The sequence below is a fragment of the Excalfactoria chinensis genome, chromosome 1, assembly GCF_039878825.1.
Source record: "Excalfactoria chinensis isolate bCotChi1 chromosome 1, bCotChi1.hap2, whole genome shotgun sequence".
Lineage (NCBI taxonomy): Eukaryota > Metazoa > Chordata > Aves > Galliformes > Phasianidae > Excalfactoria > Excalfactoria chinensis.
The window spans coordinates 64,711,993-64,729,334 of record NC_092825.1 but is presented as its reverse complement, the minus strand read 5'-3'; the positions used below and the strand labels follow the sequence as shown (position 1 = coordinate 64,729,334).

The 17,342-nt window shown below is 40.4% G+C and overlaps 1 protein-coding gene across 1 annotated transcript in view; it reads left to right on the top strand.

The window, feature by feature from the left end:
• Nucleotides 1-17,342, top strand: part of ITPR2 (inositol 1,4,5-trisphosphate receptor type 2) — a 254,839-nt gene that overhangs the window by 63,810 nt on the left and 173,687 nt on the right. The window contains exons 11-16 of the mRNA XM_072331407.1: nucleotides 10,149-10,303; nucleotides 11,625-11,724; nucleotides 11,863-12,023; nucleotides 14,642-14,783; nucleotides 15,566-15,724; nucleotides 16,665-16,837. Of these exons, the coding sequence (XP_072187508.1) occupies nucleotides 10,149-10,303; nucleotides 11,625-11,724; nucleotides 11,863-12,023; nucleotides 14,642-14,783; nucleotides 15,566-15,724; nucleotides 16,665-16,837 (890 nt within the window). The remainder of the gene's footprint in view (nucleotides 1-10,148; nucleotides 10,304-11,624; nucleotides 11,725-11,862; nucleotides 12,024-14,641; nucleotides 14,784-15,565; nucleotides 15,725-16,664; nucleotides 16,838-17,342) is intronic.

Below are 17,342 nucleotides of genomic sequence, written 5' to 3'. Positions count from 1 at the left end.
TAGTAATATAGCAGTCAGAGCTGAGTTGGCCAGAGAAATGGAAGTTCTCTCTTGTGAAAATATGGGAGCTTCAACAGTTGTTTCTCTTTTGTTTTGGAATCACATTTGAAGTCCCTGAAGCTTTCTGACAGAAATTGAGATAACTTCTAGAATATCCTCTTGAATAGGGTGCTTGCCTGGAAATGCTTGGGTTCATGCTTTTGCTCTGAGAACAGTATAGCTGGGCTCACATACGGCTCAGTTGCATTAACACTTTAGTTCACAGCATCCTTCATCAAATCTCCTAGTTATTCTCTATTTAAGGAACTCCAATTCACTTTGCACAGCAATCTCTGTGTGCAAACTTGTATTCTGTTGGATCAAAATTAAACGATACATGTCTGGAGTATAGGCACTGTGATGTAGCTGTGTTCATGGGTGCCCAGCCCAGAAAACTAGAATAGAGCTAGTCTGAATTCAAACCTATGAAAACATGTATAGGGTCGATGTTAGTTCCTCATCACAAAGGGTTAATATATATTATGCTGTGTAATACTAATTTATATGTAGTATGGGGTGTCCAGATGTCATGATTTCATTTCATCTAAATACACTGGTCACTCCAAAAGTGATGCCTTCTACTTTCTTCCATGGAAACTACAACAGGTATAAAAAGAACAAGCACACTATTTGATAGAGCAAATTCTGAGCTGCAAAACAGTGTTTTTCAGCATAGCTGCTATCATTAGCTATGCATTTTCACTGGCAATGTTCAGCCTGTACTTCCATACCACCAACATCTGTGTCTGACATTGTGGACCAACGTAACAAAATAGGAGCAGCTCTCGTAGCTGAATATTCCGTGGACTGGACAGTGAAGAGCCCAAACGATCTGAACATGAATGCTAAAGGTGACTTCTCTAACAGTTAGGCTTAATCCTCCTGGGCATTGGTTTCAACTGAGATCCAAGTCAAGAGCAATCTGATTGGACAAATGTTTCCATTGAAAATTTAATCAAGACTGGTTGATGATCAAGTGTTTCTCTCACTTTACACAGTCAGCACTTTCACATGAAGATATTTTGCGAAAGAAATCCTGATAAGGCTTGATAACACTGTATGAATCCAAGCCTTTTTTTTTCTTTTTTTTTTTTTTTTTAATGCCTTTCTGAGAGCACAAGAATTCTCCATCCCTCTAAATAAGAAAGCAGGCAGAGGAGGTAGAAAACTGGCATGGCTTAGGTACATTGGCGAAAGAGGCAGGCCAAAGGGAGCAAAGTATGTCCTTTGGTAAATGAGAAAGAAGAAGCAGCTATGACAGATATGGAGAGGTGCTAAATGATTTTTTTCCTCAGTCTTCACTGACAGCCAGGCTTCTTGTATTTCTCACATCCCTGAAGCTCACATCACTGAGCCTTTTGTTAGGAACTGGGGGAGTAAATCCCCCTTTTCCTCCACTACATGAGCAGAGCAAGTCTAAGACCACCTCATGAGACCAAATGTATACAAGTGTATGGGACCAGACGACATTCATCTCAGGGTCCTAAAGGAGCTGGCTGATATGGCTGCTGAGTTGCTCTCTGTCATATTTGAGAAGTCATGGCTGTCAGGTGAAGTCCGTGGGAGAGTGGAAAGAAGGAAACTTCACTCACATATACAAGAAAGGGAGGAAGGATGACCCAAGGAACTACAGACCTTTGTGCCTGGAAGATCTTGGTTAAGTCACATGAGAGATGAGTGGGTGATCCAAGAAAGCCAGCATAGGTTTATCAAGAGAAGTCATGCCTGACCAGTCTGGTGGCCTTCTGTGCTGGAGTGATGACATCGCTGGACAAAGGGAAGGTGACTATGCAAGGCCTTTGACATCTAAATTGGAGTGGTATGGATTGGAGGGGTGGAAAACTTGGTGGATAAGGTTAGAAGACCATAGACAGAAGGTTGTGATGGATGGCACTATGTCCAGGTGGAGGCCATTGATGCGCAGTGTCACAGAGGGGTCTGTCCTGGGACTGGTGCTCTTCAACATCTTCATCAGTGACATCAATGATGGGCTTGAGTTACACCTTCAGCAGGTTTGCTGATGGATGACACCAAGATGAGTAGTTAGTGCGATTGATACAATGGAAGGAAGGGATGCCATTCAGAGGGACCTCAACAGGCTTGAAAGGTGAACCTCACTAGTGAGATACAACATAGCAAAGTGCAAGAGCTTTGCACTTGGGTCAAAGTAATGCGAGATACATATACAGACTGGGAGAACTCTGTGAGAGTAGCCCTGCAGAGAAAGAACTGGGGGTTCTGGTGGATGAAAAACTGAACATGAGCCAGCAGTGTGCTCTTGCAGCTCAGAAGGCCAATTGTATCCTGGGCTCCATCAGAAGAAGGGTGGCCAGCAGAGACAGGGAGGTGATTGTTCCTCTCTTCTTTGCCCACTTGAGGCCCCATCTGGAGTACTGCAGCCATGTCTGAGTCCCCCAGTGCGGTAAGGATGTAGAGAGGGTCCAGAGGAGGGCCACAAAGATGAGCAGAGACCTTGAGCACTTCTGCTATGAAGACAGGGCAAGGGAATGGCATGTTCAGCCTGGAGAAGAGAAGGCTGCGAGCAAACCTCATTGCAGCCTTCCAAGGGATTATAAACAGGAGGAGAATCAACTTCATACAAGGGTAGTCTGTGGTAGGACAAAGGGGAATGGTTTTAAGCTCAAGTGGGGAAGGCTTAGATTGGATGTCAGGGGGAAGTTCTTTAGAGAGAGAGTGGTGAGGTGCTGGCAAAGGCTGCCCAGAGAGGTTGTAGATTCTCTGTCCCTGGAGGTGTTCAGGTTCAGGTTGGATGAGGCCCTGGGCAACCTGGTTTAGTATTAGATCTGGAGGTTGGTTGTCCTTCCTGTGTCAGGGGGGTTGGAACTTAGATGATCTTTGGGGTCTCTTCCAACCCAAGCCATTCTGTAATTCTATGATACTCTTTTAGCATGGTAGGCATACCTTTGGATCCTTCATCTCTTTTTAGTTTTGTTAAAAACTCCATGAGTCAGCACTGATTATTTTAAGTTTTCTTTATGCCCTTGAGCAACTGAGTGGAAAAACTTTGCAGAGATTTCTTTTATGCTACAGTGATGCAGTGTTTAATTGACCTTCAAAAGTAAAAGAATCTTAGAATGTTTAGAGTTCTTGAAGGGCCAGCCGCATCAATCTTGTATCCAATACACAGATGACATGGAGTGCACAAGCTCTCCTTGCACTGTGTTTTTCATGTGGTGCTTCTTCTGCCAGGTGACTACCTCACTGACTCACTGCAAAGGCATCTTCATTTTCATCTTTTGAACCAATTAATTGTGAAATGTTGCCTGCAAAGTCAATCTGCTGCTGTAGAGGAGGAGGTGGAAGTGGACCTACACCAGCATAATTTGAAGGCTGAGGAGTAGGGAAATAGAGGAGTCATACTTGAATCTTTTCAGCTGAAGGAAGAAGCTGAGACTGCAGCCTGTGTTTTGCTTTTCACTGCTGGGATAAAAGGGTTCCAGCTCTTTCTCTGTCATCTAGGTTTCAAAGAAGACACAACCATCTGTATGTTTTGTGCCAACCCTCAACTATAAATGTGTGATAGGGCTTCTTGTGCATGTTCTCTGCCTGGTTTACAAGTCTTGATCACAGTTGCTTAGGCAACTGTCAATTTTAGGAAGCAGAAATGGAGAAGGATTTTTTGTGGTGCAGTAGTGGGTATAGCCACCTAGATGCTTCCGAAGTCCATCTTTTTGCCTTAAGTGACTCAAAAAAAAGGAAAGAATTTTGGCAACTGAGATCATAAATATTGCCAGAAGTCACTAGGTCTTTTGTTCCCAAGCTGTGTTTGGACTGCCTTCTTTACTCATTTATGGGCTGCTAGAAGTCACTAGGTCTTTTGTTCCCAAGCTGTGTTTGGGCTGCCTTCCTCGCTCATTTATTGGCTGTTTCGTGAGATTCCAGCCAAATTCTCTGGTGAAACATGGCTTTGATTTCTGGTAAAATTTAGTCTTACATTGAGTTGACTAATATTCTTTGTGTGTGCTTTTCCCACATTTAAATTCTGGATTTTTATTTATTTATTTATTTTTACATGAGACCTTTCTCTGATTTAAAGGCCTTTAAAAAAAGAAAAAAAAAGGCTTATCCACTTCTTGAAGTCTAGGAGATTGCAACATAGTGCATCAAAATGCAGCGTTCTGTTACAGCTCCCATTAAATCCAAAATTGGTGTAGTTCATGCTGCAAAGTAGTCCATTATTTCCAATCACAGAAATGTACAGCACCTAGAAGAACACCATAAACATTGGGGAAATGTCAAGAGCAGCTGGAAATGTGGCATTTGTTAGTGCCTTAGTATTAAAAGGCTGTCTTTGGATAGCTACCTTACCTCCATTTGTCTGCATTTTCATGAGAGTGTTCATCCTAAGCGGTTCCAAACTGAGTTTTATTATTCAGATTTCTCTTGAAATTGAGACTGGTACAAATTTACATGTCTTTTAAAGAAGCTGGACAGTTCTGCCATGGGCTTCGTGGTGCAGTTTGATGTACCTCCTTTGGCTTATTTCTCTCTCTGTTTATGGATGCTAAAAAGCAATGCAGTTCAAAGCTTGCTTTCTTGCTTCCATCCCACCTGATTTTTTTTCCTGATAAACACTATTTTTTCCCCCTCTTTTTCGGTTTTATTTTTTAATTACCTTCCAGCAATTAAGCTTTTAATTGAATTTCATAATGGCTGACACAGGTAATGTGGTTGAAACAATTAGAGAAGGTTTGGGGAATTTTATTTTATTTTTTTTCAAGGCTAAGGCTGTAAACAATCTGAAAAATATATTAAAAATAAAATAAAATAAAATAAAAATCCTCAGTTTTAGAATGGCAGTGTCTCTGCTTATATAAAGCCAGCAGTCAGACCACTTGAGAGGCTCTGCAGTTACTGGGGGAGAAGGGGAGACACAGATGCTGGCACACTATTATTATTCTGCTGCTGCACACAGGTCTGAATCAGCTCTGGAAACGCATACATTGTTTCTTACAGAATGTCTCTGGCTCCTAACAACAGAATTGCAACGTGATGTCTCTGCTAAGAATGCGATGACTCACAAATGAGTCAACAGCAAAGGTGTTATAGGAGGCTAACTGCTGTGCTGTCTGCCAGGGCTTCCTCGCACACAGAAGCAAGGCTGGCCATTAATTTACTTGGCTTTCTTTTCATATAGAATTTTTTAAATCATCTAATGTATGGAGTTGTTCTTGTATTACTACTATGAGTAAATTCTGGTTTCTAAGAGCTTCCTAAACTGGGTTAACATATTGAGATACCACATTGTACTGTCTTTAGCAGGCATTTTCAGAACTCTGGCTGTTTTTAAATTTAGTTTCTGCTGAAATCTGTAGTGCAGCTTAATGTATTCATTCAGGAGTAGGGCATTATCCTTGTCTGTCTCTGTGCCACAAGAGGTGTCCTCACCAGTCGGAACTGTAGATTGGATTTACATTCTAGAAGGAAAGGTATTCCAGGCCTGGCTTTTTTATAATGAGTTTTTTCTTTTTTTCCCCCTAAGAGTTTTTATTTATTTATTTATTGCAGATAGGCTCCTTCCTAAACAAAACTCCTTGTAAATCTCCTGAATTTGTGGTATGATACCCAACAGAGATGAAGCTCACATAGTAGTCCACAATTTCTAGCAGATGAAGATCTGTGAAGAAGAGTCAATAGCTGGGCTACAGGTTCCAAGAAAGATGAATCTAATTATCTCCAATTACAATACAGATGTTTTCAGTAATTACAGTATAACTGCTCTTCAAATTACAAACACTGTACGTCTTCATTGGATTTGCATGTATGTTAAACTTCTTTTTAAATTGTTGTGATGCACTGCAAGTCAGTGGTAGAAGCCCAGGAGTTACGGTATTTGCTGTTAGCATGGATCTTCAACAGAAGGGCTGATTCTTTTCACTGTGACTCCTTTTTTGAACTTTCAGCCTTTACTTTCCCGCATGAGTTTGTTCTGGAAGAATGCCATGGCCATTGGCTCTATAGAATCATAGACTCAGAATCATTTGGGTTGGAAAGGACCTTTAAAGATCACCTAGTCCAACTCCCCTGCAATGAACAGGGATACCTACAGCCACATCAGGTTTCTCAGAGCCCCATCTAGCCTGATCTTGAATGTCTCCAGGGGCAAGGCACCCATCACCTTGCTGGGAAACCTGTTCCAGTGCCTCACTACCTTTATTTAAAAAACTACTTCCTAATGTCCAATCTAAATCTCTCCTCTTTTAGTCTGAAACAGTTTACCCTTTTCCTATCACAACAGACCCTGCTGATGAGTCTGTCCCCTTCTTTCTTATATCCCTCCTTTAGATACTGAAAGGCTCCTCTTACGTCTCTCCAGTGCCTTCTCTTCTCCATGCTGAAAAGCCCCAGCTCTCTCAGCCTGTCACAGAAGAGGCATTCCATCCCTTTCATCATTTTGTGGCCCTCCATGGACTCCAACAGATCATGTCTTTTCTGTACCGAGGACTCCACATCTGGATGCAGTTCTCCATGTGAGCTCGCGCCAGCACAGAGTAGAGAGGCAGGGTCACCTTCCTTGCCCTTTTGGTTGCACTTCTGGTGCAGTCCAGGATATGGTTTGGTTTCAGGGATGCAAGTACACATTGCTGGTTCATGTCCAGCTTCTCATCCACCTGTACGTCTAAGTCCTTTTTGTCAGAGCTGCACCCAGTCCTTTTGTCCCCTAGCTTGTAATGGTGGTGGAGGTTGCCACAAACCAGATGCAAGGTCTTGCACTCGAATATATTGAATCTCATGAAGTTCTCTTGGGCTCGCTGCTTGACCCTGTCTAGGTCTGTCTGAATGTCTTTCCATCCTTCAAGCATGTCGACCACACCACACAGCTTGTTGTCATTTGTGAACTTGTTGAGGGTGCAGTCATTCCCACTATCATTTTAATTGATGAAGATGTTGAAAAGAGTTGGTTCCCATACAGTCCCCTGTTGGACACCAATGGTCACTGATCTCCATCCAAACACTGAACCATTGAACACACACCGTACTCCGCATATAGTCTTGCAAGCAGTTCCTTCTCCATCAGTCTACTCATCAAATCTATATCTTTCAATATGGAGAGAAAGATGTTAGTGCGGACTGTGTCAGAGGTCTTACTGAAATCCAGATAGATGACATCAGTAGCTCTTGACCCTTGTCCACTGATAGAATTATGCCCATTGTAGAAAATTACTCTTTTGGAAGGTGTAGGTCCAAATTCTGCCACACAGAGGAGGAACTGAATCTACATTTCCTGCATCTTTACAAGTGATTTAACCAGAAAACTACAGAGTGAGGTGATTCCGTTTTGTTTGCCATACATATATATCTAATTTGGATTGCTATGGCTTGTGACTAACTTACCAACAGTTTAGGACAATCAAAACTATTTTTTCTTAGTGAATTTACCATTTGCTTGAATTACTTTACCCACAGTTCTTGCAGTTTTTTTTCTCTCTATTCCTAGCATGTAATTCACCTGCTTTTTCTGAAAGTAGTTTTCACAGAATCATAGAATGGCTTGGGTTGGAAGGGACTTAAGGATCTTCAAGCTCCAACCTCCCTGCTGCAGTCAGGGCCGCAAACCTCCATATCTAATACTAGACCAGTCTTGGGAGTTCTTTCTCTGGCTGCCACTGACCCTATTGCTGCCAGCTCTGAAACTCGTCATTTGCTTCTTCTCTTCCTCATGCTGCTTTGACTTGAATTTTCTTCTCTCTATATTTGAATCCCTTTACCTGCCACTTCCTCCCTTCTCTCAGTTGAATCAGTTTTTTGCTGGTGACATCTATCTATATACCTGTTACTTACCTGTGCAAATGTCATTGTTTTATTCTACTTAGTAATGCTGGTTTTTTTTTATGTACTGATCATATTGCCTGATTAATGTGAAGCAGTCTAATACTTTCCCCTTCTTTCAGCTTCCTCATATGGACTCATCAGCACATTTAATGATGGCTAGATTAAGTGTAGATTCTGATGACAGCTTATTAAATTTGATTAACCATAAGAAACTTTCTGTGTGCAAATGTGTATGCTCTCTCTTGCAGATTTCTGTGCATGCAGTCAGGCATAAGCTCATGCATAGCTATCAATTGTATATTTTTCTATGTGATGTCTGTATCTCTCTATCTGTGAGCTCCCTATATGTAAGTTGTTTTCAGAGCTATCTAGGTCAGGGTCACTTTTTGTAATGTTTTTATTCCAAAGGATATTGCATAAAATTCATAGTCATGTTTGGGTTGTGAGGCGTGTCCAAGATCATTAAAGTATGAGAAGTGTTCTGAAGCTTCTGCTGCAGTTCAGTCTGGAACTATTGGATAACTATTGTTCAGGCCAGATTTCCTTCAACTTAGCTTTGCATTGCAGCTAGCAGCATTGTAGACACTGTCTTCCATTCTGATGAGATGGGCTTTTTATTTTTGAGACTAGAAATCAGCTCTTGCTTGTATGGCAGGTCTGATTTGACAGGTGCTAAGCCTGGCTTGCAGGGTAAAGGCTCAATAAGCTAACTCCATTGTTTAGTAGCAATTGCTGGGGAAACTTGTGAGCAAGTGAAGTCAGCCCCAAACTTCAGGAGGAATTTCCCTACAGAGCTAGTGGTTAGTATGAACTACTGAAGCACTGGAGACCCGCCTTTCATTTTACCTCATTGTCACAGAAACTTGCACATGTGTATACGCTCATTTTTAATGACCTATGGGAGATGCTCAGACATTGTGCGGTGACATAGTATAAAAATACTTCTTAACACAGAGCAGAACATAGTTTTGTATTTTGGAGTCTGTTTTTCCTGGAGCCCTAAGTAAAAACTATATGATTATGAAATGTCCCACCTTACTGTATACCAGCCTTTTCAGTTTGGAAATGATAGCAGAGTGGGTCAGTACTGGGGAAACATAATTAGATTTGGATGTAGCTTATGGGAAATATAAAATGAAGTCTGGATGCTGTTCTAAACTATCTTGTACTCTTCACCCTTTCACTGACCTATTGAATTTTAAACTGATATTCAAATTTTCCAGTTTGCTTGGAAAATTTACCTGCTTTTCCAGTTGGAGTCTTATCCTGAGTTTGCAAAAGAGAATATATACAGAAGTCACAGATATATATATTTGCTCTTTTCTCAGACTTTGCATGCAGGTTAAGTTTCCATGTGTGACTTTGTTTTCTTTCCAATGCTGAATAGATCTCAATAATATAATAAAATACAATACATTATAATATAATATAATGTAAGATAATACAATATAATTAATATCAAAATATAATGTTATAAACAGGAGGGGGAACAGCTATTTACAAGGGTGGACAGTGATAGGACAAGGGGGAATGGTTTTAAACTGAGATGGGAGGTTTAGGTTAGATATTAGGAGGAAGTTTTTCACTTGGATGATGGAGGGTGATGACACACTGGAACAGGTTGCCCAAGGAGGCTGTGGATGCCCCATCCCTGGAGGCATTCAAGGCCAGGCTGGATGTGGCTCTGGGCAGCCTGGTCTGGTGGTTGGTGACCCTGCGCATAGCAGGGGGGTTGGAACTGGATGATCATTGTGGTCCTTTTCAACCCAGGCCATCCTATGATTCTATGATTACTGGGACAGATACTCTGCCTCTTCCTATTTGGAAGGTGTGCTGCTGTGATTCAGATTGTATCGGAATGGAAAAAAAATTGAAACTTAAAACAACTGTGGAATGAGGCCAGTTTTTCACTTTTTTTACTCCCTGCCTCCCTTTTAAAGATCCACTTTTCATTAATGCTCTTCTTTTAACTTTGGCCCTTTCCAAGCTAGCACTGTGCAGTTACATCTGTTGGGAGTGAAGGGTCTGCAATTGGCACAGGTTTTTGAAGTTGTGGATGTCAAATAATAATGTATACAGTAGTACAGTCTCTCTGTAGCTGGTGACCTGCTGTTGTTATAATGACTGTCTGAGTCCCTGTGTGCCTGGGGCAAAGTGCATTCTTTGTGTTATGCACTCCAAAGCTAGTCATGGTACATTCTTAGTAGAATGTACACAAAAAAATAATACAATTTAGATATATTACTTGTCCACAAGGTAATTGGAGAATTTATAATGGGTCCTGATGCAAGTAAATAACCCTTGTGCCTAACCAGCAGAGAGATGGCGACCTTCCTGCTTCAAAGAAGAAACGCCAGGCAGGGGAGAAGATTATGTATACTTTGGTCTCTGTGCCACATGGAAATGACATCGCGTCTCTCTTTGAACTGGATGCCACCACTCTTCAGAGAGCTGATTGCCTGGTTCCAAGGTAAAAAAAAAAAGTTGTGGGATTGACGTTTCTTCCTAGCATTATGCCTGTGAGTAAAGCAGAAAAAATCAAACATAAGCAAGTATTATCCTTCAGTTAAAATTCGAAGAGTGTTCACAGATAAACAAGAGATGTATAAAACATGATACTGCTGCTGTGACTGGATAAAATAATTATAAGGATAAAACAAGTGACGCTTAAAGAGAATCTGTGAAGAGAAAAATAACAGGCTAAATGTTGCACAGATATATATGAAGACAGAATTGAGCTATGTGCACTGTCTGAAAACAATGTGCTGCTAGTAGATCTAACTGAATTGTTCCCAACCAAAGAATGTGCATGGTGATCCGTTTTTCTGTTTCTAAACATGTCTGTTATTCACATTAAGTCAATAATTGGTTCATAGGTTTTACTTGCGAATGTTTGAAACTTCAGTTGTTACTTTAGCTGGGACTGACTAGTTAAGTCACACGGTGTTGGTTGTGGCTGAATGTGCATAAAGACACTTGGGGCTAGTAAGTAGATCCGAGAGTGGAGTTTAAAGCTAGATCCCTACAAATAGTGATGTATGCAATTGGAAGTATTTGCTCTGCAGAGTTTTGCTGGATAATTTTCTTACTTGAATACTCAAAGTTCATCAGCATAGAAGGGAGTGTCTTAATGGAGACCGTGGTGAATATATTTACTGAGTGCAATTCAGAGTGAAAATTGTAATTGATTTATCAGCTCTGCCTTTTAATAATGCCAGAAATTATCCAATTGAGAGAATTTAGATGAATCTCATACTTGCTCTTTGTTTACTTGATTTTCAGTTGAGAACGGATAGTGTAAATGCTCCCTCCCTGGAACAAGGTTTTGCAGATCATGGTTGTGAAACCATGAAACTGTGTTCAGTTCTACATTTGCACTTTTCTTCCGTGACAGGTTGAATGGGCTCATTACTCTGCAGAAACAGATGTTTTTATCCATGGCGTGTTTTTCAGTTCAGATAGGAGTTTAAAATACCTTCTAATTTTTATTTTATTTTATTTCCCCTCCATAAGGAGTACTTTACTCCTAGGCTTATGTGAATGTTTAAAAACAGCATTCTGCATAATCCCGAGATGCTGTCCTTGTTACTGCTCTATGTTGGATCAAGAAAAGAGACACAAGGTGAAAGGGTTCCACAGTACCTTCTAGGGCTCCCTTGCCTTTTTTTTATGAGTGGCTGGTGTGACTCATGCTCTCTTGTCTCATGGCTGTGTGTTAAACCGTGTCTCACTTTGCCCAGTTTAGCTCAGAAAGGAACCATCTAACCCACTGTTTGCTTTTTCTCCTTTAGGAACTCCTATGTCCGACTGAGGCATTTATGTACCAATACTTGGGTTACTAGTACTAGCATCCCAATAGACACCAATGAAGAAAGGCCTGTAATGCTAAAGGTAAACACAAATTTCTCAGGGTTGGAATCCCAGCATAATTCCTAGAGTTTCCTGCTGGTGAACTTGTCATATAAAATATGCATAATTGGGCAAAGGTGAGCGATTTGGTTTCCCTAATTAAACTAAAAACTATTGCAGATTGGGACATGTCAAACAAAAGAGGACAAGGAGGCTTTTGCCATCGTATCAGTTCCTCTATCTGAGGTCAGAGACTTGGACTTTGCCAATGATGCGAACAAGGTCTTAGCATCAACTGTTAAAAAGCTGGAGAATGGAACAATAACCCAGAATGAAAGGAGGTTAGTGAGCTTTTCTTTTCTTGTTAAATTAGTGTTACTCCTAGCATCATGGTATCATCACAGTAACGGATAGGTGTAATTCATTGTACTTTGTGTTCATGCTGCTAGGGCAGTAGAAGCAAGACTTACAGTGACTGAGAGGCTGCTGTGATTGCCCCTTTCCTTTCTTTCTTCTAAGAGGCACTGATCTCATCTCTCTGATGACAGAAGCAGGACCTGAGAAAATGTCATGGAGGTGCATGGCGAGGGTCAGGTTGGGGATTAGGAAAAGCCCTGGAACAGGCTTCCCAGGACAGTGATCATGGCACCATGCTTGTATTCAAGGAGTGTTTGAACAATGCTTGCAGATATAGGGTTTGGATTTTTGGTGGTCCTGTGTGGAGACAAGTGATGGACTCGTTATCTCTGTGGGTGCATTCCAGCTCAGGATATTTTGTGATTCTGTGATTTTATTTTTCCCTGTTTGTTTTCCTGTTTTGCATTTTCTGTTGTCTTCAGTGTTTACTTTTTATATCCATCCGTGCTTCAATTCAGAGAATTTCTGTTATTTACACCCACCCCTGAATTAAGGGATTTTATTGTACATTGCAGCTACATATTTCCCACTGCAAGTGATGTGGTTGGCTATTTGCTTTGAGCTGTCTAGTATAACTGAATGTTAGATAGCATCTCTTACAGAGTTAATTTTTACCTTGTATTCTACTGTGCATCATACAGAGCTTTTTGCTGGAAATGTTAATTTTTGGTGACAAAACAATTTATGCTGTTAAGTCCACAAGTCTTTTGTCAGTGATAACTAGCATAGATGGTTTAGTATTAGCTGAAGGATTTCTCTTAGCAGGCAGATCTGTAACAGCCAAAGTATTAGTACACAATCTTGGAAAGCCATTTCATTCACTGTTGAGTCGAATCAGATGGGGATACAATATAATGAAGGTGTGACATCCCTGTATTAGCCTTGCACTGCTGTGTCACTGCAATCCAGTGTTGTCAAGTTTTGATGTTGATGTACTGGTACAACGCACATGTGGAACAACTGAGAACAGAAGTGGAGCAGAGCCGGCAGATCTTTAAGGAAGCTTTCAGCAGAAGAGCACAAGAGCTGTCCATCCCCAGGTGTTGGAAGTCAGGACAGGAAGGCAAGAGACCAGCATGGCTGAACTGGAACCTGCACATCAAACTGGAGAGCAGGAACAAAATATGCAGACAGTAGAAGTAGAGACAGGAACTCTGGGAGAAATACAGGGAGGCTAGTAGGCTGTGTATGGGTTAGGTCTGGAAGGCCAAGGCCCTGCTGGAACTGAACTCATCAAAGGGTACAAAGTAGAATAAGAAAAACTCTGAGCAACCTGGTCTAGCTGTAGATGTCCCTTTTCATTGCATGGGTTTTGGACTAGATGACCTTCAAAGGCCTCTTCCAACACAGATGATTCTGTGATTTCATGATCTTGCTGTTATTTGTTTGTTCCTGCGATTTCCTTTAAAACAAACAAACAAACAAACAAAAAAAACAAAAAACCAAACAAGTACAACAACAACAACAAAAAACAACAAAACCCCCACTCTTCTTGTTTCCCAGTCTTACTACCTTCCTGCTTGGGTAAGTAGGGATTCCAAGAGCTCGCTCCTACTTGATTCACCCTACATTTACCTTTCTTGTTTTTTCTGTGAGTGAGGTGCCTTGTTCTGGGGACCTTACCTTTCTCCAACATCCACTACTGGACTGAGATTTTAAAAACTCATTTAGAGGTATTAGTTGAACATCCAAGCCTTCTTTTGCTTAATGGAAGCTTTCTACCTGGTTCTTGGAGGTATCTTTGGAAATCTATTGAGCATCTTACTGCCACTTTCATAGCATTCCTCCAGGTTTTGTAATTATAGACTACAAATTCACCAAATTCAGACAGTGCTGCTAAGAGTGAGAGACATGTGGGGTTTTACTTGCAAAAGATTGCCAATTCTTTTAAGGAAATTTGTGATCATCCACACTTCTCTCTGTGTATACCTGGCAAGGTACGTTAGCAGCAAGGTGGAAATGGCCTACATTGCTTGAAGATGGAAGGACTTGCCACTGCCTTGGTCCTGTTTTAGCATTTACTTCTGCCAAATCTTTTTTGTGTAGGAAAGAATGGGTGAAATAAAAGTGGGGTTTTTTTCCAGGTCATTTTTCAATAGTTTCTTGTGTCGGTAGGGAAATACTGTCATGGCAAACTGTTTTTATTCCACCAGTGAGTGCATAATCTTGTTTTATGGGCCAGTGTTACTAACTTACCAGTGTAAATCACTGCTAGGCTGTGTAAGAGCATCTGTCTACTGGTTTTGGACCATGCAATCAGCTGGTAGAGATTTTGGATTTCCAAACACTCTGCATCTATTCTACATCAAGTTTGCATCCTCCCTTTTTCCCCCTGGTTGCTGTTTAATGTCTTAGAAAACATCACTGTAGTGGATTCAAACCCAAGCCTGGAAGCCTTAGGTACATGCTAAACTTAGCTTTGCAGTGATTGAAGTTCTGATATGCTACATAAAGCCTGTTCTAAAATGTGATTTTCTTTCTTAATGAAGACTAGCAAGTGTTGAATCACTGTGTATAATAAGGATCTGTCTATTCATTCTAGATTTGTGACCAAGTTACTAGAAGATCTGATTTTTTTTGTGTCTGATGTGCCTAACAATGGGCAGGAAGTCTTGGACGTGGTCATTACTAAGCCAAACCGAGAACGACAAAAATTAATGCGGGAACAAAATATATTGGCTCAGGTATATCTCTATGTTCAACTATGAATAACTTGACTGTACTTCCAAACAGATTGTAGGAGAGAAGGAATTGATAAAATGTTGGTTTCAGGTAAGTTGGCTTATGCTATCTTGGGTTGTATCTAACTGGATTGGTTAGATATGAAACTCATTAATCAAGACTCACGTCACTAGGCCTTGTGTTTGGTGTCTGTTAGTCTCACAGAATTCTGATGACTTCTAAAAGTTTAAAGACTATATTTACTAGTAAATTGTTGAACAAATTTGAAGCAAGTCTGCTACGTGGTCCTGATCCTGCGAGTGTTTTCCTTGAAGGAAAACTATAATGCCCTTATGGATCCCCGACTTCATTTGAGGACTGACTTGCGTGTAAATCAGAATTAATATTCTTTTTAAGTATCTTACTGAAATAATAAACAAATAATAAAGTGAAAAGTGTTAAACCAGATAGCAGCCAATATGAGCTTTTTTATTCTTTAATTTATCTAAAATTAAGGCACTTAATTGACAATGTTTTAAACTAGGGATAGCAGTCAAGGAAAAGTAGTGTCAGTCAATTTGGTGGGGAAATGCAAAGATAAACACTTATATTGTAATGTCTGAGATTATCCTTGTCCCCCTGCCCCTTTTATATTCACTGATTTGTCGATTGTACGTGAAGTGATTGAATTCTGACTTGAGCCTATAGATGCTTTGTTCTGACCCTGTCAGAGGAAATTGACAGGCATAGGTTAAAGAAAAATCTTGGCTTGATTTTCATCCTCAGTGATTTTGATTTTGAACAGATATTTGGGATCCTCAAAGCTCCTTTTAAGGACAAAGGTGAAGGATCAATGCTGAGACTTGAAGACCTAGGTGACCAGAGATATGCTCCATACAAATACATGTTAAGGTTATGTTACAGAGTTCTCAGACATTCCCAGCAGGACTATAGGAAGAACCAGGTCAGTGGTATTCAAGAATTGTTCCCATAAATTCTGTTATTATATATCCTGCGTTTGATCTTGCACTCTGCATTTACAGGTGTGATCCTCTGGTAGTCTTATCTTAGAGGTGAATGAAAGGACTGGGTTTTGTGTTGGTTAATAATAAGTAGAAAAGCGCTTACACAGTCTCCTGCTGCGAAATAGTGTTTTTGTTTTATAGGCATTTTTATATGAATGGAGTGATTAGTGATGAATGTCATAGGTTTGTTTTCCAGGCAGGCTTCCTTGTGTCTTCACAGACTCTGGCTGAGATTAGTGTCCACCACTTCCTTCATAGGCTCCAGGGCATCAGTGGGGAAGGCAAAATTCAGTGATTCTGTTCTGTAAATATTTGTGTTGTGATAGCAGTGAGTGAAATCAGAGGCTGTTCTGTCAGATAGCTTGATTTTCCACTGCTGGAGACTCCCAATGAACATGATATCGAGTGCTTTGTATCCTGCAGCACAGAAAAGAGCCCTTACTACCCTTATAGAGCAAGGGGAGCAGAAGATAAAAAATTGAACTGTTATGTGTGATGTCTTTGTTTTTTCTAGCACTTCTCAGAAATATTTTTGTCTTGGAGGAGAGAGAAAGGAAGAAAAGAACAAGTTTCTTAAAATTATATAAAATCTTGGTTTTCCTTTTTTTAAAAAAAATTGTTTGCCATTTCTTGAATTTTAAGTGTATTTTTGTGTATTTCTTTCTTTGATTTATGAAGGAATAACAAGATTTAGTCAATCTGTCAATTCTGTTCCTCTTGGAGTACGTGTTCTAGGTGTTCAGATGTACCTTGTTCAGGCCAGTTTAGTGAGAAAAGTTTTGAGGATGATTTTGATTGTTAACGGAGCTGGATATTTGTGATTCTAAAAGAGAAACGTTACTGCTTAACAGATCATCACAGGGATTTTCATTTTTTCAGGAATATATTGCTAAGAACTTCTGCGTCATGCAGTCCCAGATTGGTTATGATATTTTGGCAGAAGACACCATCACAGCTTTGCTGCACAACAACAGAAAACTGCTAGAGAAACACATCACGGCTAAAGAAATAGAGACCTTTGTTAATTTACTCAGGAGAAATCGAGAGCCAAGGTTTGAAGTGGTCCATATAACATTATATTTGTAGCAGCGATGAATCTCCCTCCCATTTGTTATAATGTTATCCCTTTCTTCATGCTAATTTTTTTTGACCTCATGGGCACAAAAAAATACGCAAACACCATTGTGCTAGAAAATACCAGAAATACCATACATCTGGAGAGCTGATACCTGCGTTTCAGATCTAAATCTTGGTAAAATGTGAGGTTTTTGCAGAATTATTCTGAAAGTTCGGCTTTATTTCAAATTGATTGAGAGAACTGAACAGAAATTTTAGTTTTTTTATAACTCTGATGCTCCTCTGAGAAAATGCCATTTGTGCTGGTTGTCCTGCTGACAATCTTGGTGTGAACGACTTTGGTGGTAGCTTAACTAAGCTTTTATTAATCAGTTTTCCTGCAGGTCCTGATTGCAAGTCAGAACTGAAAGGATGGCAAGTCAGGCGTAGGATGGCAAAGATCCTGGTGAACATGTGCTTTAGACCAGATTTTCTTTCAAG